The 23,646-nt window shown below is 42.3% G+C and overlaps 3 protein-coding genes across 6 annotated transcripts; 2 read left to right on the top strand and 1 right to left on the bottom strand.

Annotated features, from left to right (window-relative positions):
* Positions 1 to 1,522: 1,522 nt before the first annotated feature.
* Positions 1,523 to 6,552, top strand: LOC146364209 (uncharacterized). The gene is made up of 2 exons (XM_084916716.1): positions 1,523 to 2,256; positions 2,377 to 6,552. Exon 2 carries the CDS (start codon positions 4,825 to 4,827, stop codon positions 6,550 to 6,552), a length of 1,728 nt encoding a protein of 575 aa, XP_084772842.1. The 5' UTR covers positions 1,523 to 2,256; positions 2,377 to 4,824.
* A 215-nt stretch (positions 6,553 to 6,767) lies between these two features.
* LOC146364208 (kinesin-like protein KIF1B) lies at positions 6,768 to 21,337 on the bottom strand. 4 transcript variants are annotated; one of them, XM_084917314.1, is made up of 10 exons: positions 19,502 to 20,514; positions 17,426 to 17,534; positions 17,241 to 17,307; positions 16,394 to 16,595; positions 16,162 to 16,246; positions 13,578 to 13,692; positions 13,347 to 13,479; positions 13,185 to 13,246; positions 12,622 to 13,090; positions 6,768 to 12,442 (listed from the first exon to the last, which is right to left on the bottom strand). In XM_084917314.1, exons 9-10 carry the CDS (start codon positions 12,637 to 12,639, stop codon positions 12,176 to 12,178), a joined length of 285 nt encoding a protein of 94 aa, XP_084773440.1. In that variant the 5' UTR covers positions 12,640 to 13,090; positions 13,185 to 13,246; positions 13,347 to 13,479; positions 13,578 to 13,692; positions 16,162 to 16,246; positions 16,394 to 16,595; positions 17,241 to 17,307; positions 17,426 to 17,534; positions 19,502 to 20,514; the 3' UTR covers positions 6,768 to 12,175. The 4 variants fall into 4 exon arrangements, with proteins under 4 accessions (XP_084773440.1, XP_084773437.1, XP_084773439.1 ...); XM_084917311.1 differs by adding an exon at positions 21,166 to 21,337 and having other exon boundaries at positions 12,622 to 13,479; positions 19,502 to 19,719; XM_084917313.1 differs by having other exon boundaries at positions 12,622 to 13,246.
* LOC146364207 (uncharacterized) lies at positions 17,293 to 23,399 on the top strand. Its single transcript, XM_084916715.1, has 3 exons — positions 17,293 to 17,326; positions 17,414 to 17,496; positions 22,539 to 23,399. Exons 1-3 carry the CDS (start codon positions 17,293 to 17,295, stop codon positions 23,229 to 23,231), a joined length of 810 nt encoding a protein of 269 aa, XP_084772841.1. The 3' UTR covers positions 23,232 to 23,399.
* The last annotated feature ends 247 nt before the right edge of the window (positions 23,400 to 23,646 follow it).

The raw sequence follows: 23,646 nt of genomic DNA, 5'->3' as shown, positions 1-23,646 counted from the left end.
GATAAAATCCAGGTCAGATACAGTTACATACAAGCATACAGTACACACTACTGCTCAAAGGTCAGAGGTCAGTTAGAAAAGACCCTGATTTTAATAGAAAATTGGCTTTAATGTAACATCACATGAAGTTCATCAGTAATGTTTCACAGCTTTAATCAAATCCTTCATCATCCATAAGTTGTGATGGAAAAATGTCTGCAAGCGTGCAGGAGCCCATTTTTAGAGACAATCATTCCTGTGTTATAATGCTCATTGAAGTTTATCAGGTCAGACGACCAACAGATGATAAGAAATATAATCTTACTAATTATTAGTTGAAAAGTACTTTGCTAAGCAAAATTCAATGAGGTTAGGCTGGAGATTGAGACGTTAACATAAAAGGGTCAGTTGGTGATGCATGAAAAAAAAAAATTTCTTCTGAAAATCTATTGGAGAATTCTGATTGTAAGAAATGAAAAATATTCAAATAGTTAAACTGTTAAAAAAAAGTGAAGGTTTTGTGCAGCTGGGTGTTGCAGCCCCTTTAGAGGAAAATGGAAACTTGGTTTCATGAGGTTAAAAACAAACACTGGGATGATCCAGACACATTTATTGTTTCTTTAATCACCACAATAGTTTCAGTTTGTGCTAAAATCTCTTAAAAAGCTGTTTTGAGTGATAAGTTTGGCTTTAATGTGTTAAGCTTGCATTAGATAAGACAATGTACCACTGAACACAGGAGGGATTATTGCTGAAAATGGGTCTCTGAACACCTCTGTAGATATTCTATTAAAAATCATTCATGATTTGTGATCAGTGTTAATATTAAGCATTTATATGATTATTTTGATAAATTGCTGTGATTCAATCTGAAACCAAATTTGAATCTATTCTGAAAACAAGACATTTCTAATTCACCTCAGACTTTTGAGCTGTAGTCTACATTGTAATGATAGTGTATGGTTATTGATTAGAGCAGATGATATGAGGCTATCAGGAGAGACTGTTAAAAAGTTATGAGCTGTCTTGATGCAGAGAAAGTGGAGTTTGTCATCCTGGAGCTGTTGCCAAGATTGAACGATGCTCTGGCTCTGTGGTCAAGTTCAGACATAGGCTTTAAGCAACCATGAGCCACTGATAAGCGTGATAGATTAATAAGCATGTATAAAGTGGACTTGTTAAACAGCTCTGATAGGAGAAAGTCAATGAGCACGCAATAAAGTGGACTTGTTAGGGACAGTTTACCATCAGCCTTGATAAAGTTTAACTTCATTTGTATTGAAAGACAGACTTTAAAGAAGATTCTTATTTGAAAGTGGTGATAAAATCCAGGTCAGATACAGTTACATACAAGCATACAGTACACACTACTGCTCAAAGGTCAGAGGTCAGTTAGAAAAGACCCTGATTTTAATAGAAAATTGGCTTTAATGCAACATCACATGAAGTTTATCAGTAATGTTTCACAGCTTTAATCAAATCCTTCATCATCCATAAGTTGTGATGGAAAAATGTCTGCAAGCGTGCAGGAGCCCATTTTTAGAGACAATCATTCCTGTGTTATAATGCTCATTGAAGTTTATCAGGTCAGACGACCAACAGATGATAAGAAATATAATCTTACTAATTATTAGAGTTGAAAAGTACTTTGCTAAGAAAAATTCAATGAGGTTAGGCTGGAGATTGAGACGTTAACATAAAAGGGTCAGTTGGTGATGCATGAAAGAAAATAAATTTCTTCTAAAAATCTATTGGAGAATTCTGATTGTAAGAAATGAAAAATATTCAAAGAGTGAAACTGTTTCACACAGTAGAAATTTGTATTCATCGTTTATATTGGTTTTTTTTCTGATTTTAGTGTTTATTTGTGAGTGTAGTTTTTATTTGCATGATTTTATTCTGTTTGTATCACATTGTTTCAGTGTGTTATTTTACATTGTTTTAATCCACTGTGGATTGGCTGGCAATGGGACAAATTAGCTGATAGTGATCACATGTTGAGGCATGGGTGTGTCCAGAGGTGTCCTTTCAGCTGTTTAAAGGTCGTATTAAAAGGAAGCAAGCTGAGCACTGGGAGGAGAGAGGCCCTAGATTGGAAGAGGAACGCATGAAGGCCAGGTGGAAAAGAGGGAGCCGCTGCGTGATCGTGGGGGGTGCGACGCCTCGTCTGGAGACCGGTCAGCGTGATGTGGTGACCCAGTCCCGACAGCAGGAACGGCGACAGTAGGAGACAACGTGTGTGATTGACATCAGGACAGATGTATACTGCCTGCATTTGTGAGTAGTGTCTCACTGTTGTTCACTGGGTGCAGCCGTGTTGGGAGAGGGTCGCCATGGCTATAAGCCAGGGCAGCTTCCGGGATGATGGTTCTGGCTCCTATTTGTTTTTACTTACAGGTGATGACGTGAGGGGAGCCGCGGTGGTATCGAGCGACGGACTCCAATGCAGAATGCGAACTGGGTTGGGATGTGATGGACCCAGTTGACGGACGAGACTGGGACAGGAGGCTCCTCGTCTGCCTGACACGAGGCTGGCGTGGACCCCGCTCAGCAAGAGGAATTTCTGTCCAGCTCAAGAACACACAAGGAATATTTGTCCTGGGTTGTGGGACTGGGTGGGATTTCTGTGCATGAAGAGAATTGTATTTTGACCAGTTTTAGAATAATCTTATCCAGTCTCAGTGGGAATTTTAGCATATCGAGAATATTTCATTGTATACTTTATTTCTTAGTATCTGGTTTGTTCTATTCCTGCTGTCCACCTCGTGGAATAAACATGAATGAAACAATACTTTCCTGTCAAAAACAATATTTTAGTCAGGGCTAGCGGAAAGTTTCATATATATCATGAACATCTTTCCTCTTTGTCTTCCTATAGTTTAGTTTCATTTTCTTACCCCAACCGGTGGAGGCAGATGGCCGCCCCTCCCTGATTCTGGTTCTGCCGAAAATGGAGTTTTCTTGCTCATAGGGGGTCATTTGATCGTTTGGGCTTCCTCTGTATTATTGCACAACCTTTATCTTACCATATATTTCAAGTTTATATGTTGTGAATTGGCTTGATTTAAATCAAATTGAACTCATTCAATTAGAACCAAATATAACTTGTAATCGAATCTATTCAAATGTAAAGTCATCTCACTCAATTTGTACAACTAGCACTGAAACATACACTGACATCCTCTGTTTCCCAATTAGCAGATCAGAGGTTGCTGTTTTATTCATGACTCAATACTTGAATGGTTTTAATAAACATTTAAAAAGTACATTGCTTCATTGTATGATTAATTCTTTGTCTGTGTCAGTCCTTAATACACACACGTATACAATAATTCTAGTTGCCACAGTCTCCGGAGATCCTATGCTCCCTTTTCTCATACTTTTCTTCACTGTTTACCTCATTTTGCGGAATAAAATGTATATTTTTGTAAACAATGACTTGTTTTGGGCCATTAAAAAAAACTGTCTCCATATGAGGACGTACTTGAAGAGAAAAAGTCACCACTTTGCATTTTACAAATCAAGTAAACAAACACGGGGCTGTTTATCATATAACTAACTTTTAGGTCTGTGGGATGGAAGGACAGGAGCTTTAAATGTTGTGCCTCCATAATTATTCTAGAGTCTTTACAGTGTTCAGCGCCTGCTGTGATTTAGTGCTACATACATAAACTTGAAATGAATGAATCCACCTGTTCACAGGAGATCACAGGAAGATGACACCAAACATCAGAAGATCTTATTGTGCGCCACAGGGTGGTTTCTTGGGGCTAAAAGCACATAATAAACTACAGCAGAAGCTCACATAAAGCAGGAAATAAGCAGGCAGCACTTGATCTGCTAATGCACGTTTCCCACTTTTATTGTTGCCTCATTCACTAACAGTTCAATGGTGCAAGATTACCATACACAGAATTAGGATATCTGCATGACACATCTATGCTGTACAGCTAATGGATTATAATTATTACAAATACAGTAAACATATTTACATTTTAGTTCAAGCTCCATACAACATAGATATTTACAAAGCATGAAAATGAAACCGGTCTGACAAATAATAAACAGCGTTAATGACGTTTTATTTTTATTTTCTTTTGGTGAACAAATCTGAAAGGGGGCGGGGTTAACTGATATTAATTGTCAGAGGGGGAAGGTGGAAAATATCATGGCTAGTTTTGTTTGAAAGGCATTGTGATGGCCAAACCCGTGGCCACACTCTAAAGTCGTTGCTGGACAAAAGATGGTAGCCAGGGTTTGAAACCATTAAATGCAAAGGAAGATAATTGGACCACACCACCACTTCCTGCTGAAGGGGGAATGTGTGTTTTCTTTACTTTAAAAACAAAGTATTTGTATTTAATTAAATATTTGAGTTTAGGGTTTAATGGGGTTTTTGATTTTCTTCTTTGGTGTTTAGTTTATTAACAAACTAGATTGTACTGCATTGTTTGTGATTTATGATTGTGTTTTGTTTGTTACCCCTCATGTGTCACAATGGTCTGATCAGCCATTATATATACCTTTGTATGTCATTTCATGTTTTAGGTCAGTTATGTTTGTTTGTAGCAGTCATTTGGTTTGTTAAGTTTGCAGTCTTTGCCTGAGTTCAGTTTTGTTTCTTTGACCTCTTTTATGAGCTCAACATTCATTACTCTTGTAAATATAATTTTGGGGGTTAAATAAATGGAAACTATATTTTTCTAATAATTCCTGGGACTCCTCCTGTTTTTCAACTCGGTCCATCACATGTGGTGTCAGAAGTGGGATCCTTCAGTTGAGGAGACAGGATTTTTTTTTTGCATTTTTCTGCCCTTTTTTGTCCCCTGACAAACTTTTTGAGCCATGCAGAATGCTGTGCGCCCAAAGAGAGGAAATAAAATGGAGGCCAAAGAGGCCTTGCAGCAGCCAGAGAGGGAGATGGAAGAAGGAATTTCAGTTGTGGCTGGAGACACTGAAGGAGAGGATACCAGGGAGCCAACTCTGCTTGATATTGCTGGGATTCTTCAGGCTTTCATGGGACAGCAGGAAGTTCGAGATAAAAAGCAGAGAGAGGATGCTATACTGCAAGAACAGCGTTTTAAGAGTTTGCAACACCAGTTTCGGCTTTTGCAAATGGAAGTGCAGGCCAGAACCACCCCACTTCCAGAGCCCACATCAACTGATCCAGAGCCTGTTGAAACTCCAGCTGATTATCAGACACAAGCAACATCTCAGCATGAGGGTTCTGGCTCAGCCTCCATATTAACAGGTCAGTCTGTGCATATTCATCATCCTAAACTAGAGAAACTAGCTGTTGAAGATGATGTTGAACATTTTCTGACCACTTTTGAGAGAATTGCAGCTGCTTGTCGCTGGCCAGAGTCAGACTGGATTTTTCACCTCATTCCTCTTCTTACTGGTAAGGCTCGAAGTGCCTATGTTAATATGGATGTGGACGATTCACTGCAATATGATAAGGTAAAAGCTGCCATTTTGCAAAAATATGATATAAACCCAGAAACATACAGGCAAAGATTTCGCTGTCTTGAAGTTTTTGATGAGAGTCCCAAGGAACTGTATGCAAGACTGAAAGAACTTTATGAAAAATGGATTCAGCCAAAAAACAGAACTGTAAAAGAAGTTGGTGAAATTATTATCTTGGAGCAGTTTTTAAGAATGCTGTGTCCTGAGCTTCAGGTCTGGATTAAGGAGCATAATCCAAAGTCTGCTGCAGAGGCTGCCACCCTGGCTGATGTGTTTGTAGCTGCCCGAAGTAAGAGTCAGCCATGGAGCAACAGTGCATGGAAGGCTGCCAGAGATTCACGTCGGTCGCAACCCCCTCAGCATCCTCAGAGGTCAGCGACGGGTGTGGGTAAGCCCTTTACAAGGGAAAAGCAGCCTCTGAATACCTTGAAGCCAGGTAAAAGGCCACCAGTGTGCTACCTTTGTGGACAGGAAGGTCACACTAAGCCCATGTGTCCTAATAATCAAAGCAAATTATCTCAGATGTGTTTTGTGCCTCACCAGAATGTGGATATTACATCTGAGAGAAAGCAGTCAAATAAAATCACCACAGTTAAGATTAATGGACAAGAAATTAATGCTTTAATAGATACTGGCAGCACACAGACTCTGGTACACAGGAAATATGTGTCAAACGATTACACATGCTCCTCTGAAACCATATCAGTTTGCTGTATACATGGTGATGAAAGACCATACCCTACTGCTGATCTGTTTATTGAAGTGCAGGGGACACCCTATCTGTTAAAGGTTGGTGTAGCTGATAATCTGCCCTATCCTGTAGTTCTTGGGGAGGATCTGCCAGTCATCTATGATCTGTTGAGGGAAGTACATGAGTGTAATGTTGCTATAACAAGGGCTCAAACTAAAAATCAGGATGAGCATTATGCAACCCTCAGTGCTTTACCCTTCTTTGAGGCTGAACTAGAGACAGAACCCGGGAAGTCTCGGAAGCCACGCAGTCAAAGAAGAAGTGAAAAATTTCAACACACTGTTGGAAATACATCAGTTCAGGCTGCTCCAGATATGCCTTTAGGTTTTTCAGTACCTACAAATGCAGCAGGCTGATCCAACTTTGTCTGCCATGTTGCTGAGGGCTAAGGAAAAGGACTCTGTTGAATCTGACACAAATAAAGAGCTGTACATTCTGCAAGATGGCATTTTATACCACCAGCACGGCCAGGTTAAACAGTTAGTGGTCCCTAAAGTAGCCCGTGAAACAGTGCTTACTTTGGGGCACTCTATTCCCTGGGCTGGCCACCTGGGGAAGCATAAGACCACCGCTCGCATCAAGCGATATTTTTTCTGGCCTGGTTTTTGCGCTCAGATGTTGCTATGTTTTGCAGGAGTTGTCCTCAATGTCAGAAGACTTCAATTAGGGTCCCCACCAAAGCACCACTCCAACCTCTCCCAATCATTGGTATACCATTTCAGCGTCTTGGCATGGACGTAGTTGGTCCTGTAGAAACAAGTAAATCTGGAAATCGCTTTATGCTAGTCATTACAGACTATGCTACGAGGTATCCTGAAGTCTTTCCACTAAAAACTGTTAAAGCAAAAACTGTAGCTTCCTCATTGATTCAACTGTTCTCAAGGGTTGGATTCCCACAGGAGATTTTAACTGACCAGGGCACTAATTTTATGTCCACACTGTTGAAAGAGGTCTATAAGCTGTTAGGCATCAGGAGTGTGCGGACAACCCCTTATCACCCACAGACAGATGGACTGACGGAGCGCTTCAACCAAACTCTCAAACAAATGCTCCGAAAGTTTGTCAATGATACAGGGTCTGATTGGGACCAGTGGCTGCCATACCTCCTTTTTGCCTACAGGGAAGTTCCTCAAGCCTCCACTTGCTTCTCCCCGTTTGAGCTTCTTTATGGCAATGAGGTGAGAGGCCCATTGACCCTGCTAAAGGACTCATGGGAGGGAGAGCAAGTTAAAGAGGAATCGGTCAATGTTATTTCATATGTCATTCATATGAGAGAAAAGCTTCAGCAGATGAGTGAACTGGCTCAGAGCCATATGGCAGCTGCTCAGAGGCAACAAAAGACTTTGTTTGATAAAAAAGCTCGCCACAGGAGTTTTGTCCCTGGCCAGAAGGTTTTGGTAATGTTGCCAACTTCTGACAGCAAGTTGCTGGCAAAGTGGCAGGGACCCTTTGAAGTACAGAAGAAACTTGGACCTACTACCTACAAAGTTTCCACACCAGGTCTCCAGCGAGGGAGTAGAGTGCTCCATGTTAACCTTCTTAAGGAATGGATTCCACGCACTGAGAATAAAACGGAGGGTTTGCTTATTCACAGCGTGGATGAGGAGGAAGAAGTTAATGACTACTTGCCTTCAGTAACAGTCTCTGTCCTGGACCTGAGCCATCTCACCAGTGAGCAACAGTCTCAGGTAACACCTCTGATTAATTCAGACATATTTCAAAAGTACCCAGGTCGCACGAGTCTGGTGGAGCATGACATTGTTTTAAAACCTGATGCAGCTGTGAAGCGTATGAGTTACAGGATACCGGAACGCTTCCTGGTGGAGTTAAAGGAGGAGGTGGACCTCATGCTGTCTCTTGGAATCATCCAACCTTCAACAAGTGAGTGGTGCAACCCTGTTGTGTTGGCTCCGAAAAAGGATAGCACGATACGTTTCTGCATCGACTTCAGGTACCTCAATTCCATATCAAAATTTGACTCTTACCCGATGCCACGCATTGACGATCTCATTGAGCGTTTGGGGAAGGCAAAATATCTAACGACCATTGATCTCTCCAAGGGATACTGGCAAGTACCTCTCACTAAACAGTCTCAAGAGTTGACAGCATTCCGTACTCTGTGGGGATTGTTCGAGTTCACAGTCTTGCCATTTGGTCTGCATGGGGCCCCAGCAACATTTCAAAGACTAATGGATAAGATACTCTGTGGGCTCTCAGCATTCACCTGTGCGTACCTTGATGATGTTGTTGTTTTCAGTGGAACTTGGGAAGAGCATGTGGATCACCTAAGGATCGTGCTGGATCGGCTGTGTTCCGCAGGCCTTACCATCAATCCAGCAAAGTGTGCTCTTGCTAGGACTGAAGTCCAGTACCTCGGGTTTACTGTTGGAGGTGGGACAATTAAACCACAGGTTGACAAAATTAATGCAATTGCATCATGTCCTCTTCCACAAACCAGGAAACAGCTGCGATCCTTCCTCGGCATGGCTGCGTTCTACAACAGATTCATTCCCAACTTCTCAGCTAGAGCAGCCCCACTGACGGACAGGATTGGCTCAAGATGTCCCAATAAGATTCGGTGGACAGCTGAAGCCGTTGCAGCTTTCAAAGACCTTCGCCAGTCCCTGAGTAAGAACCCTGTTCTGCACTCACCAGATTTCACAAAAGACTTTACATTGCAGACTGATGCTTCTGAAAGGGGTTTGGGAGCAGTGCTTCTGCAGGGACCACCAGAGGATCGACATCCTGTCGCTTACATCAGCCGTAAGCTGCTACCAAGGGAGAGCCGCTACGCAACGGTTGAGAAGGAAGCCTTGGCCATTAAATGGGCACTTGACTCTTTCAAATATTATTTGCTGGGAAGAGAATTCATCCTTCAAACTGACCACAAAGCCCTGCAGTGGCTGGAAAGAATGAAAGACACTAATGGGAGAATCACCAGGTGGTATCTGGCTATGCAGCCATACCGGTTTAAGGTTCACTATATCCCTGGTAAAGACAACACCACTGCTGATTACCTCTCTCGCTGCCTGATGGAAGATCCAGAAGTGGGGGGGTGTGTGATGGCCAAACCCGTGGCCACACTCTAAAGTCGTTGCTGGACAAAAGATGGTAGCCAGGGTTTGAAACCATTAAATGCAAAGGAAGATAATTGGACCACACCACCACTTCCTGCTGAAGGGGGAATGTGTGTTTTCTTTACTTTAAAAACAAAGTATTTGTATTTAATTAAATATTTGAGTTTAGGGTTTAATGGGGTTTTTGATTTTCTTCTTTGGTGTTTAGTTTATTAACAAACTAGATTGTACTGCATTGTTTGTGATTTATGATTGTGTTTTGTTTGTTACCCCTCATGTGTCACAATGGTCTGATCAGCCATTATATATACCTTTGTATGTCATTTCATGTTTTAGGTCAGTTATGTTTGTTTGTAGCAGTCATTTGGTTTGTTAAGTTTGCAGTCTTTGCCTGAGTTCAGTTTTGTTTCTTTGACCTCTTTTATGAGCTCAACATTCATTACTCTTGTAAATATAATTTTGGGGGTTAAATAAATGGAAACTATATTTTTCTAATAATTCCTGGGACTCCTCCTGTTTTTCAACTCGGTCCATCACAGGCATCAACAGAAAAATAAACACACAGAAAAAAGTGATGAGGTGAAGAAAGACACAATAAGTCTGCTGTCGTTTTAGATGTCACCAGCTACTTTGTATAGTCCTATATCTCTGATATTAGAAAAAATTAAAATGAGTTCAAATACACCTTTATTTTGATAGAGCTCAGATGGATGCCTCGCATGACTAATGAGTAGATCTCCTCCAAAAAAATAACAGACTTCTAATTCACTCAAACCGCTTTCTAATAAAGAGGAAGCACTAATGTAACTCACCTCCTCAGTCGAGCTGCAGGGGTTACATGTTAGGTCTGCTTTTCCTTTCCCCCCTCTCTTACATTCAAAGCCTCTCTTAGTTCACACTAGAACAGGCCGCCACACCATCATTTGGTTTAATATGAGTGGAACAACTAAACCGCACAGACTTTATTTGATCAGTTAGTTGAACCTTTTATTAATATGTGCAAAGAGCTGCAAACTAATATTTAAAGATTGCAAACAATAAATACACAATCCAAAATAAAAACACCTCTGCAAATGCAGTGGAAACGTTTGCTCTGGCAGCGCTTCGCATCAACATGTATATGAGGTACATTGCACTTTTCAGACTTGATCTGTGCATAGGTGCATCTTTGATGTGCAGCTCAGAGATCCACAATCCAGCACGTTTCTGTTTCTCTGACCGTCAGGCTGGCTGACCCGAGGTCACGTCAGAGCTTTATTTTTTATCTATATGTAACAGACAGTTGGTACCTCTCCTTCCATCCATTTCATACGACACAGCAGGCAGACTGCTGGTTGGTTGACCAGAGTTTTTCAATACCTTTCTGCATTAACACATCTCGAGAGGCGTAGGTGCCAAAAAGTGAATCCGAAGCCGAATGTAGCAGCTGCAGCACGGCACACAGAGCAAATATTTTCATGGGGTAGTATCAGAAATAAGACCTTTGAATATGTAGTCCCTTTAACTTCTTTCCTTCTATTAAACCATTCATTCATTCTTTTTCCTTAAGTCCTTCTAACCTTTTCACTGTGTTTTCTTTGCGTCTTTACAAGAAGAGTGTACAGTTAATAGCAGTAAATGTCAAGGCTTTCTGATTCTCAGTGAGATAGAGCGAGCTAGAGGAGCAGAGAGGAATGTGTTAAATGAGGGTTAACTACCACACTGATCCCAGAACAGACTGCATGTACAAATCAAGTTCTCTCCTTAGTTTGTTTTCATCCTCCTAGTCCTCGTCCTCATCTCCTTGTAACCCTGTTTTTTTTCCTTGGGATGAAAAAGCAAAAAGGGGCCCAAATCTACTCCTGCAGGAACAATCGGTCATTGTTTGTTTTTTAAACTGCTGAGATATGAAGCGATCCGCGCTTGTTTGTCTCTAGTTAGTCTGCAGTTTTTATGTTAACACAAATGCATGAGTATTTTACTGACTCACTAACTGACACTGGCACTTTCGGGGGTTTAGAGGCGGCGTATGTACACAGATTGAGGAGGATCTAAGTATGACGTGGATGACAGTGGAAATCGGGCGTGGCCCTCCTGTCAAAGTTCATTCCCACTTTGAGTTTTTGTTTCAGAGACGGTTCAGCCTGATGCAAATTCACTGCGAGAAGAAAAATACCCTATAAATCTATTAGCAGCTATAGTTTAGGTAGCAGAGCGTAAACTAACACGTCACTTGGAGATGTAAGCTGTCTGATTTGGTTCATTTTTGTTTTTTGTTTGAAACTGAGCAAACCTGGTCTTCTCCTGAGGACTGCTGCAGGTATCATGCGAGCATGTTAATTTAATAAAAAACCAACAACAAAAAAACCCAAAATAGAATGAAACTCATTTCAGGAGACAAATAAAACTGATAGAGACATTTTTTTTGTACAGATGATTGGCAAACGGAAAGTTTCTAAAGAGTCGTGCACACACAAGTAGACTACTACAACATGCTACTTAGTTAGGGGAGTTTGGGAATGACAACCAAGCGGAACAAAATTAGACCCAAACATTGTCATCGAAACAAAAACACAAAAAGCTGAGGGGAGGGAATAGAGAGGAGGAAAGCTAAGCTGGCAGCGGGGTTGCTGGAGGGAAGCGGGGAGGCAAAAGTTCTGTGGAACTTAAACGTTTGAGTTGCATGAAAAGAGACTTAAGCCACAAGTCTACTTACAAGAGAAAACCGTCAAGAATCACAATGATTAATAAGTTTTAACACTTGGTATTTTCTGTATTTTCAAAGGCTTTTCAGAAAGGATGGAAGCGGTGGTTTTCCCGCGTACCGCTCCGCCCGATCAGTTCTTCGTCAGGCTGCCACGCCGCCTCGCCAGCTTAGATCTGCTGGGAGAGTTTTACGTCTATCCTGCCTCCGACGTTTTTCTCACCTTGGTGGCCAGCTCCTTCTCACGATCCACCAGCTCTCCATGTCAGCGGAATCGTAGCCGCTGCTCTCGCTCGGCGTGATGGCGCTTTCAAAGGTGGTGCTTGAGATCTGCAAGGAGATGGAGGTGGACGTGGACAGAGTACCCGAGCTCACACTGGGGGACAGAGACTCGCTCAGGGACTTGGAGGTGGGAGCTGTTCCCACGGGAGCCGCCTCTCCCAGCTTCTCTCTCAGCGCCAGAAGGTGACGGGTCTTTTCATCCACCTGGACGAAGGATGGGGGCGAATGTGAGGTGGGGAGAAAAGGGGAGGGTTAGTCATGTAAAGTCTGTACTCTAAAAAAAACTTTTTAGAATAGCACTTTGGTCTTTGAGTTGAAAAGTCTTTTTCCCTCTACGATATTAAACAGAGATTCATTTCTTTATAAATCTTTTAAGGCCCCACCTCCTGCAGCTGCTCCATCTTCTCTAGCTCCCACTGGTGCTCTAGGACAGCGGTCGCCAACCTTTTTTGCGCCACGGACCGGTTTATGCCCGACAATATTTTCACGGACCGGCCTTTAAGGTGTCACGGATAAATACAACAAAATAAAACCAGTACCGGTACCGAAAAAAAGAAGATTTATTCAGAACACACGTGAAAAGACCCAGGAAAACCGAGTTAACGATAAAAACGATAACAAAATAACGCTGAAAACCGATAAAAACCCTGAAAACCATACATTTTTCACCCGAGCCTCAACTCTCGCGGCCCGGTACCAAACGACTCACGGACCGGTACCGGTCCGAGGCCCGGGGGTTGGGGACCGCTGCTCTAGGATGAGGCTATCTCCTCTGGGCCTCCAGCCAGCGAGGCTCTCCTCGCACGTAAGCCACTGATGTGTCCAAGACCTTCCTCCTCCTCCTCTGCATCCCTGCTCCGGACATGAGCCCTCATTAGGATGAAGCTCTCCACAGAATTATGATAAAACAGCTGCTGTTCTTTAAACATGTTTCATGGCCGCCCACCTGGGCTTTCAGTGTCAGACATCTTACACAAGCTCAGCTCGTAGATCCCAGTCACTCGGTTGCTATAATGAAGCAGAAGTTATGAACAAGGAAACTTTGTAACAGGGCAGATATCTTTGATTGTGAAACAGAGATGGCCACAGTGCAGCAGCCCAGATTTACCAGTCAGGAGTTTTGGAGTATCCAGTCCCAAAGAGGTTCTTGAGAGAACAGGTGGGGACAACTTGGCGTCTCGGGAGTAAAAGACCATGCAGATGTCTTTGGTGATAATGGCAGGCTGGATGCAATGGTCCAGCTGCAGAGAGGAGATAAAGGGTGTGTGTTAGACACGATGACATCAAGACACTTAAAAACACGTACAAACAGGTACAACACGGCGGAGCAGCGGCTGACCTCCAGATACGCAGATAAGGTCATGTAGATCTTCTCTCCATAGGGAGTGACGCGGTTGAGCAGGAGGGAGTTGTGCAGGGATCTGTCCCACACTGCCTCAAAGCGATAGAAAGTGCTGAAAAAGACAGAAAGCGGAAAAGTTAGCTTGACAGCATTATTTTTTATGAAGTCCTACTTGGTGCTAACATTACAGGGTCTCTGTTTACAGCAGTGTGTCATGCTGTTAAAAAAAAGTGAGTGACGTGAGCACAGTTCTGACATATCAGGAAGTGAACACAGTGACTGAAGCGGTGTTCACATTCATCCTTGAATCATGACAAAACGTGAGGAATCGCACTGAGGTGAGACCTTGACAACAGATAAATCAGGAGCCACAGAGTGTCAAGTGTCAGCCGACACCAATCGGGACAATGATAAGAAATTCATTTACAGACACGTGAAAAAGCAGTTTAAGGATCTGGATCTAGATTATTACACCACATCATCATTATACCTGTGATGCAGCAGCTGATGGAACCAACTTTAGCAGCACAAACTTGAGGTAATCATTTTTTATTAGTGTTTCACAGCAGTGTGGATGGATTTCTGGCCCATTTGTCTTTACAATGGTTCTTCGGTTCATTGAAGTTTGCAGATATTTATTCATTCACAGCTTTCTTAACATTCAATCATGTTAAAGTCTCAACTTTGAGCCACTGCAGCACCACTCTGTTGTTGCTTTGCTGCTGCGCTCTGGAGTCAGACCCAACGATGATCTCATTTGACTCTAGAGTACTTCATGGCTCACTCAGTGACCTGGACACTTTGCAGGTTGTTTAGCAGCAAAAAAAGCCCAAATAATCATCACCCGAGCAAAACCGTTGGTATGAGGTGTTTGTGCTGATATGCCGTGTTTGGTTTTTACCAATGTTGAAGCTGTGCATTAGGGCTTAGGTTTTCAACTTTGCAAACCTAACCCATGCTGCCATGTTGTATTTAGAGGGAAAATGGTTTCTCCTGGAAGCCTTTCCAAACAGGCCATATATGTTGAGTCTTTTTCTAATTGCACTGCCATGAACTCCAACATTTAGCATGCTAACTGTGGCCTGTAGAGCCTCAGATGTGTGGGGTGAATTTTCTGGGACGTCCACTCCTGGTAAGATTGGAAACAGTCTTTGATTTTTTGAACTTGCAAATAATCTTTCTTGCTGTAAAATGATGGACTTCAAAGCCTTCCCACATTCATGGGTATCAACAACTGCTTCTCTCCTCCTCAGTATGTTACCACTTACCTGAATACGCCACACCAGAAAACTGACAGTAGTGGTTACACTTACTGATGATCTATTGCATTTGATTAGCACCTGGCTGATACTGACCCTCTTAACTAATTATGGAAATAGTCTTGGATGTACTTAGTTTTTTAAACATCTGAATTTCGGCTCAGTGTTTGTTAAATAAATAATGACCTGGTATAATGTGTTATGTGTTGTTCATCTGAGGTTGCATTTACCTCATATTAAGACCTACTAAGGACCTGATTTTTTTTAATTATGTCCTGATACATAAAACCTGAGAGCTCACATAACTGCATATGCTCAGAATATACAGCACACATGGATACAAATTAGTGCCTTGCAGCAGCAATCTTAAGACCATCACTATGAGCTCTATACAAGGTTACACTGTTCCTGTTATTAACAGCAGGGGGCACTATCAGCCACAGACTGAGAGCCAGATATGCTCTGCTGGTGCCTCATTGTTACTGAGGTAAGACTCTATAGCAGGGGTAGGCAACGCCAGGCCTCGAGTGCCGGTGTCCTGCAGGTTTTAGATCTCACCTTGGGTCAACACACCTAAATCAAATGATTAGTTCATTACCAGCCCCCTGGAGAACTTCAAGACATGTTGAGGAGGTAATTTAGCCATTTGAATCAGCTGTGTTGGATCAAGGACACATCTAAAACCTGCAGGACACTGGCACTCGAGGCCTGGAGTTGCCTACCCCTGCTCTATAGTGAGAAACAGCTGAGGGGGAAAACATTGATCTGGAAACGTCTGAGTGTTACAGAGGATATACATAGCACTGTGGTTCAGTGTCACACAATCACAAACAAATACAGAAAAGTACTACAAAGGGTGTTGCCTCCAAAGATCGCTTTTACTGGTTTGGAGCTTAGGAGGCTTAATATCGACAGGCATGAATGAAGACAGATCAGAACAGCTGTTTGATCACAGCATCCAGTACCAACACAATCATCCACACTCAAGAGCCCTGTTGGCTTCAGAGTCAGCAGCTGAATGTCTAAAATATGAAATGTAATTCTTTTGGTCCATCAGCTACAGCTACAGCATGAACTGCTTAAAGTGAGAAGCAGCCTAAAGCCCGACAGATTCATCTTTCCAGACTGAAAATATCTCAGAGTGAACCGAGTGGTGCGTTTTCAGTGTGATCTCAATAAGTCAAATCCCTTTAATGATGTTCTGTCCTGTCTTCTTCTATCAAAAGCACACAAACACTATAAAACATTGTTTCTGAGCTTTGGGGTTTTTGTTTACTACAGAGAGGTATAGTACGACTAGACCCTAAAGGTAGGCTGCTCACCTACAAACAGCTCACGAACATCTTTCCAATGGAGCTCGCTGCCCTTCTCGTGGATGAGGGTCACTGTGATCCTCCGCTGGATCCCCTGCAGCAAACATAACAGGAGCTCAGGATCACAGTGGGCACAGCTAGAGCAACATTACGCTTTAAAAAAAGAGATTCAACTGTATACAAAGGAAGCAGTTACCACTGTGTGAGTAATAAGAAAACAACATGTGCACCAATCCTGTACCTGGTGCAGCAGGTAGGTCCCATGGCAGGGCAGGCCTCCACTGTGATCCACGATGGCTGGGATGTACCTGTGCATGGAGGGAGGAGGTGACACAACATCCATTCGAGGAGACAATATAATTTTTATGTTTTCTTTAAATCTTGCTGACACACTGACCCAGGTTGGATTTGGTGATGGTGTTCATTCAACTTGGTGGCTGGAACTTGCGCGCGCACACACACACACACACACACACACACACACACACACACACACACACACACACACACACACACACACACATACACACACACACACACACACACACACACACACACACAGAAGCTTTGTCACAAGGGAGCAACTAAAAGTAGCTATACATCCAAAACAATATTTAAAACATTACTTAAACCTTTAAACAAACTGCCCAGATTATTAACATTTAAATATCCACAACATTATCTATACCCATCACTATTTTATTAAGCTACATCATCACTTGATTTTATGCCATTTACAGTGTATAAGTACTTTAATACTACTTTAAATAACATAGATTCTGATTTACACACCACATGTATCAGTTACACATATATCAATGAAGGAAAAAAAACAGGCACAAACAGATTGTCAGTTGTCTAAGTAGCTGCAATCTGCAGATCAGTCTTTTGATAACTTTGCTTTATTTCTATCTTTAAGCGTGATAGCAGCAAAAGTGGCTGTCACTCAAGATTTGGAAAGGAAAAATAAGCCACCATATGTTGTTAACTACTGCTGAGGAAGGAACCAACACATAAATTATGTGCTGCTTATGTGAAAATGGGAGAAGGATTGATGATTGAATTTCCGTTTTTACAGTAAAATGTACCTGGTGCAGCAGGTAGGTACCATGACAGGGCAGGCCTCCACTGTGATCCACGATGGCTGGGATGTACCTGTGCACGGAGGGAGGAGGTGACACAACATCCCAACTTATAATATTCTTCGTGGAGATAATTTTTATGGTTCCTTTAAAGCTTGTGCGTGAATATAACACTCCAGGTGGATACTCACTCTCCAGTGGGCTCCAGCTCGCTGATCTCAAACCAGACCAGCAGGTCGTACTTGCTGACACACTGACCCAGGTTGGATTTGGTGATGGTGTTCAACTTGGTGGCTGGAACTGCCACACACACACACACACACACACACACACACACACACACACACACACTCAATGTTAACAAGTGGGAATTTGTCTGAATTTAAGAGAAGATGAATAAAAGTGAGGAGTATTTACTACATGCTTTGGGTGACTAAATGGAGGATGGATAGGTGACATGAAAACACTACTGACCCTTTATACTGAGCCAATAGCTCACACACTTCTATTAAATCTGTCTAAAGAGCCAGTAATCACAGAGGATAGATACTGGAAGCAAACTGAAATGTTAGGAGGAACTAAATCACACATTACAACACCAGTGGCAGCACCCTGCTGTCTCACACATCATCCGTCATCATTTCTGCTACACTGGCAGGGCTAGGGGCCAGGACTCTCCTCTTTGGGTTTTTGGGGGATGTTGCTAACTCCAGGACCGATAACAGGCACCACACCCGCAGTAGATGTGCACGGTGTGAGGTCTCGCAGCAAGCTATCAAATACGGCGCATTTTTCGGCTTTTTAAAAAAAACGCTATGCGTCGCCAGGTGTTTCATCGGATTTGAGGTGTTACCTCCTTTGACAGTATCACAGTATCACCTTAAAGCACTTGTTGCAGGCTGCTGAGTTTCCATCTTTTGCTGTGAAGTACAGCCAGACTTTTGACCGCTTCGCCTTGGGCATTTTTAATCTGTAGCTCTGCTCTAAAAGAACGTACGTACCTGGGCCCGCCTACTATCCTCGGAAACGTAAGATGATTGGCTAGAATCTAAAGTGTATCACAGCTCAGGAAAAAAAAGCACCGAAATGTGCGCTGCTTTTCGGTCTGGTTACTACGGTTTATGTCAGAACCGGTGCCATCATGGCACCGGATACCGGTACCCATCCCTAGTTATTACTGTGTTTTTTGGAAAATACGGCACACTTAAAATCAATCCTTAGAATTTTCTGAAAATCGACAGTGCCCCTTATAATCCAATGGGCCTTATGTATAAATTCTGGTTGTGTTTACTGACCTCGAAACGATTGTATGTACATGGCGCTCGAAAATCTGTCAAATGTTTTAGTACGACTTTGCTAAGCTACGAACCCGCACCGCTTGATGGATTGTCGGAGCATTACGGCTATCGTAGGCAGGCGCCTTGCGGAGTGATACGTACTGTGCTTCAACATAATATTACCGTATTGTGTGTGTATAACCTCTTTTTAAGTTTTGTGGATATTATACATGGTTCTGCTGAGGATATGTCGGCCAATTTCCACTGGAAATGCCTTTTGGTCAAACTGTCAGCGAGGAATTTGCATTTGCACAGGAAATGGAGATCACTCACCCAGTGAAAGTGCAACTGTCATTTAAACTCAGTCTACAGTCAGACCAAGCCACCTTGCCAAATTTATTTACACAGCTGTGTGGCCAAAGGCAGGGGGCCAGCTTGGGTACAGCTCTAAACATTAACCTCTTTAACTGCAGCTGAACGCCATCCCTTATTATCTGCTACTTATAATGCAGTTATAAAATAAGATCTACGGGTTTTCCTAATATCATTCACCACTGAAAAATATTTTGGTCTGTTAGATATTTCAACAGCATACACAATTTACATCCAATACTGTAACAAGCTTACTTAGCAGCATTTTTTTAATCAGATAAACTCAAATGAAACAAGTTGGTTAATTGGTAACAATTTCAAGTTTCAAATCATGTCACTGTGTGTTTATTGTAAAGGAGATTAAAATGCATGATAGTTTGAACCCACCTGAGGGACTCATTAAGTTTGATCTATGAATTCCTCATACATTTTTGCTTTATAGTGGCAGAAATGTTGATCATGAAAGCTTTTTGTAGTGAACTATGCTTGTTTCACCTACAACATCCAGAGCACACAGTACATGTTGCTATAAGCTACACCACATAGCTGCTATAATTTAAACGCACCAACGAGACCAGACTATGTCTCAAGAGCATATGATCTGTTGACAAAACTCACTGTTATGAAGATAGATTGGTTCCAGTGTCTTCATGAAACGCTGGCTTTATCCATCTTCTGGGGCGTGCCTGCAGTGGAGTTCTGAAGAGTTCCTTGTGAGGGAGCTGCTGGTGAAGATCACAATGTCCTCCTTGATTCCTGCCATGAGCTTCAGTCTTTCTGATGTTTCTCAAAGATGCCTCTTTCAGTGGGTCAACAGAACATCTGGCACAGGACAGCTGTGATGAAAGAAAAGGAAGAAGTTTCTCCAAACCTCTGGGCTAACGAAACCCAGCTGGGTCCTGATGGTCTCCCACACTACTTTCACCCCGGGTGGATGTAGCTGTTCATAATAATCTGCACTCTCTTCACTATTATGAAATGAAAAGAACAAGTTACACTACAGTACTGATACCTTCTGCTGCTCTTTTCAAACTTTCCATGTTACCGGGCTGTAGAGTGCTCTGAACATTTTAACACTTTTAAATCCATTACACACTCACAGTCTTATGTGAAAATCTCCTAAGGACAGCATTACATTTTTGCTATTAACAGTAACTCTGGACCTCTGTGGAGTGTGCAGATGATCTCATTACTGTCTAAAAATCCAAGGAGTGCTGAATCATTGAAAAATACACAGTAACAGGTGTGTAGCATCGCTAACTAGGTAGCAACAAGCCTCTAACACAGTGTGTGTATGCTAGCGGCTAATCTAGCAAACAAATGAACAGAGTGGTTTTAGGTGTTGCCCAAGGATAAGATGATAAGCTGTGTGTCTTTTTTATAATGACCTGCTTGAATTTACCTTAATCGAAGGAGTGGTCAGTGTGGGTAAAGCCATGAGCAGATAAAGTGGATGAGTGGGACTAGGTAGGTGTGCCGAAAAGAGGCAACAAAGCTGAAGAGTGTGTTGAGAACATAGTGGCGCTGCCAGCAGGTTTCCGGCTAGCAGGAAGGCTTTGGGTACCACCTCCAACATTGGCAGTCCCATTTTGTGAAAGCCAATTAAAAAAATAACTAGGTTTCCATGTGTAATTTGTGTGGAACAATACTGCACAAGAAGCTAAATAGATTTAGAAAAACAAAAAAAAAAATTGTTGAAGAACAGAAGATAAATGTCCTTTTTTTATATCGTTAACTGGCCTGCTGTGTGGTGCACAGCGTTAACAGGCCAGCATTCAGACCCCAGAGTTTAACGGCCAAGTTCCAGTCTCTGACGGTCTGTCTGCTACAGCGGGGTAGGCCGAGCGAAAGACGAAGCTCCGGGCTCCTCCTTTTTCCAGCTTTTTTTTCCATTACCATTTATTTAGATTTCAAGCTGCAAGTAAAAGCTCAGGGAAACACTTTTAAAGAGCACAACGTGCACATCGCGCAACCAGCCTTTCCAAATTAGCTGGAGACCACACATTTTTGCACTCAAATACTCAACAAATTTCACACACCCACACCTGCTTTTTTCCCTGCACACCTCTTTCTACACTTATTTCTCAACAACCACTCCTTTTTCATCTCTGCTACCGTGCCTTTATTACATCCTCTTAGCTAGCATCAATGACTCCCTTCTATGGATTAGCTAAACCAACTTTACATAACAAGTTTCCCCGAAGAGCCCACTTCTCATCTTACCTGCCTAGATTTCAGGACCTAGCAAGGACGGTAGTTACTGACAAACACATTTAACTTACCAGAAAAAACAAGCAGCGGACCTCCTCTCAGCGTCCTGCTCTATCTGCCATTCCCGAACAGAGATAAGCAAGTTTCTCCATGACTGCAGCTTTGTTTGGCCTGCTAAATTGGCGCCCCGGCGGCCACGCCCCCTGCCGTGACATCACGCTCCAAAGCCCCATAGACAATAGAACCAAATTTTTAAAAAAAGAAGAAAAAAAGAATGTTGTTGTTACATTATGTTATGACATCATCATGATGTCATAACATGCCTTTGATCTGTGAATCCTTAAATCCGGGTAAGAAGCCCAAACTTTCATGCAGTTTACTTGTAACACTCGAGATTGCAGCATTCAAAGGTACGCCTGAGAAAAATTTTAAAACAGTTGAATCTTTAAGACAGTCACTTCATCAACACTCTGACATGTCTCAGAGTAAACACGGCAAAGGCTTTACTACAATGGACCACCAAAATCCAGAGCCAAATTCTGATGAAACACATTTCCAGCTTCCACTCAAGAGGAAGCGAGGCCCGAATTATGTTGCACAGAATTGCAGAAGTGACGACAGCTGCTCTCCACCAAGGAAAAAAAGACGAATCTGTGAAGAAAAAACTGTGTTGAAAAGAAAATACAGTCAGATTTCCAAAGGCAGCAAAAACAACTCTGAGAGCTACTCTCCAGAGAGAAAGAGGATGAGAATAGACACTGAGAAAAAAGAAACAGCAGTGACTCGGAGCATCCAAAAAAGTTCTTCTTCAAGGACTATCCAACTCCAAGTTCAGAAAAAGAACCATATGAACTTGAGTGATACCAAAAACTCTCAAAACACACCAAAAGACAACAAGAGGCCAGAACAAGCTGCAGTGACAAAGAGCAGCCAAAAAAGTTGTTCGCCAAGGACTATCCGACTCCTAGTTGAGAAAATGAAAAATATGACCTTGAGTGATACCAAAACCTTTGAAAACACACCAAAAGACAACAAGAGGCCAGAACAAGCAGCAGTGACACAGAGCATCCAGAAAAGTTCTTCGTCAAGGACTATCCAACACGTAGTTGAGAAAATGGACGTTACGACCTCGAGTGATACCAAAACCTCTGAAAACACTCCAAAATACAACAAGAGGCCAGAACAAGCAGCAGTGACACAGAGCAGCCAAAAAAGTCCCTGGTCCAGGACTATCCGACTCCCAGGTCAGAAAACAAACGATACGGCCTTGAGTGATACCAAAACCTCTGAAAACACACTGAAAGACAACAAGAGGCCAGAACAAGCAGTAGTGACACAGAGCATCCAAAAAAGTCCCTGGTCCAGGACTATCCGACTCCCACGTCAGAAAACAAACGATACGGCCTTGAGTGATACCAACACCTGTGAAAACACACCGAAATAGAAAGAGAGCCCAGAAGACCAGAGAGAAACAAATGTGTGGATCATTGGGTCCAGTTACATCAGACGAGCCGAGGGTGAAGCAAAAGAGATTTTCGGAGAAAATTTCGGACTTAATACCAAAGTCCAGTGGTTTGGCAAAGGAGGAATGCGCTGGTGGGGAGTCCTTCCTCGTTTTTATAAGGAGCTATCCACACAGAGCCCACCTGACATACTGGTAATCTATGCTGGGGGCAATGATTTGGGACTCTTTTCTGCTTATAAACTTTCTTCTGTCATTGAGAAGGAATTAATGCAATTGCACACAGAGTTCCCCTCAATGACAATTGCATATTCATCCATCAACGAGCGTCAAGTGTGGATATATGGAAATCCAGGCAAAATCAATAAGGACAGGAAGACTGTGAATGCCAGCATTAGAAAGGCTGTCGACCGCTTCGATGGAGTGATTATTGAGCATCCGCATATCAGGTTTTTCGACAACTCCATTTTTTTGCGCAACGGAGTTCATTTCTCCAAGAAAGGAAATGAACAGTCCAGAAAACCATACGTTGTTCATTTTAGGCAATGTGAGCAACATATAGCTAACATGTGCTCTCTTTTTTCTTTTCCTCTGCCTCTCACCCCCCAACCAGTCACGACAGATGGCTGCCCCTTTCTTAGCCTGGTTCTGTCAAAGGTTTCTCCCTTTTTATAAGGGAGTTTTTCCTTTCCACCGTTGCCAAGCGCTTGCTATTAAAGGAGATCATTCGATTGTTGGGGTTGATAGTTTAGAATCTAAACTAAACTAATAAACATAAAACATCAGGTGAGGGGTTCACATAGTAGGGAGCACTACAAAAATTACAAATAAAAACATGTAATTGGCGGCAAATCAAAAATAAAAAAATAAAAAATTGAAAAATATCTCTTACTGCTCTGTTTATTTCCTTAAATGAACACTTGTACTTTTTGTCATAGAAGAATAAGAATATTAATATGAATATGAACACCAAAGCGTTCCCAGGCCAGCCGGGAGATATAATCTCTCAGCCTGTCTTGGGTCTGCCCCTGCCTCTATCAGTTTTATTTGTCTCCTGAAATGAGTTTCATTCTATTTTGGGTTTTTTTGT

The sequence above is a fragment of the Perissodus microlepis genome, chromosome 20 (assembly GCF_051167445.1).
Source record: "Perissodus microlepis isolate ML-2025 ecotype Zambia chromosome 20, ASM5116744v1, whole genome shotgun sequence".
Taxonomy (NCBI): Eukaryota; Metazoa; Chordata; class Actinopteri; order Cichliformes; family Cichlidae; genus Perissodus; species Perissodus microlepis.
Note: the sequence above shows the minus strand (reverse complement) of the source record. Positions and strands in the feature narration are given on the sequence as shown.

Bases quoted from the DNA above. Each gene is read 5' to 3' on its own strand.
- LOC146364209 (XM_084916716.1), top strand. From the start codon at position 4,825: ATGCAGAATGCTGTGCGCCCAAAGAGAGGAAATAAAATGGAGGCCAAA.
- LOC146364207 (XM_084916715.1), top strand. From the start codon at position 17,293: ATGGCTGGGATGTACCTGTGCACGGAGGGAGGAG. The intron at 17,327-17,413 runs GTGACACAACAT...ATAACACTCCAG, and splicing joins CCTGTGCACGGAGGGAGGAG to GTGGATACTCACTCTCCAGT. The intron at 17,497-22,538 runs GTTGGATTTGGT...ACACCGAAATAG, and splicing joins TTGCTGACACACTGACCCAG to AAAGAGAGCCCAGAAGACCA.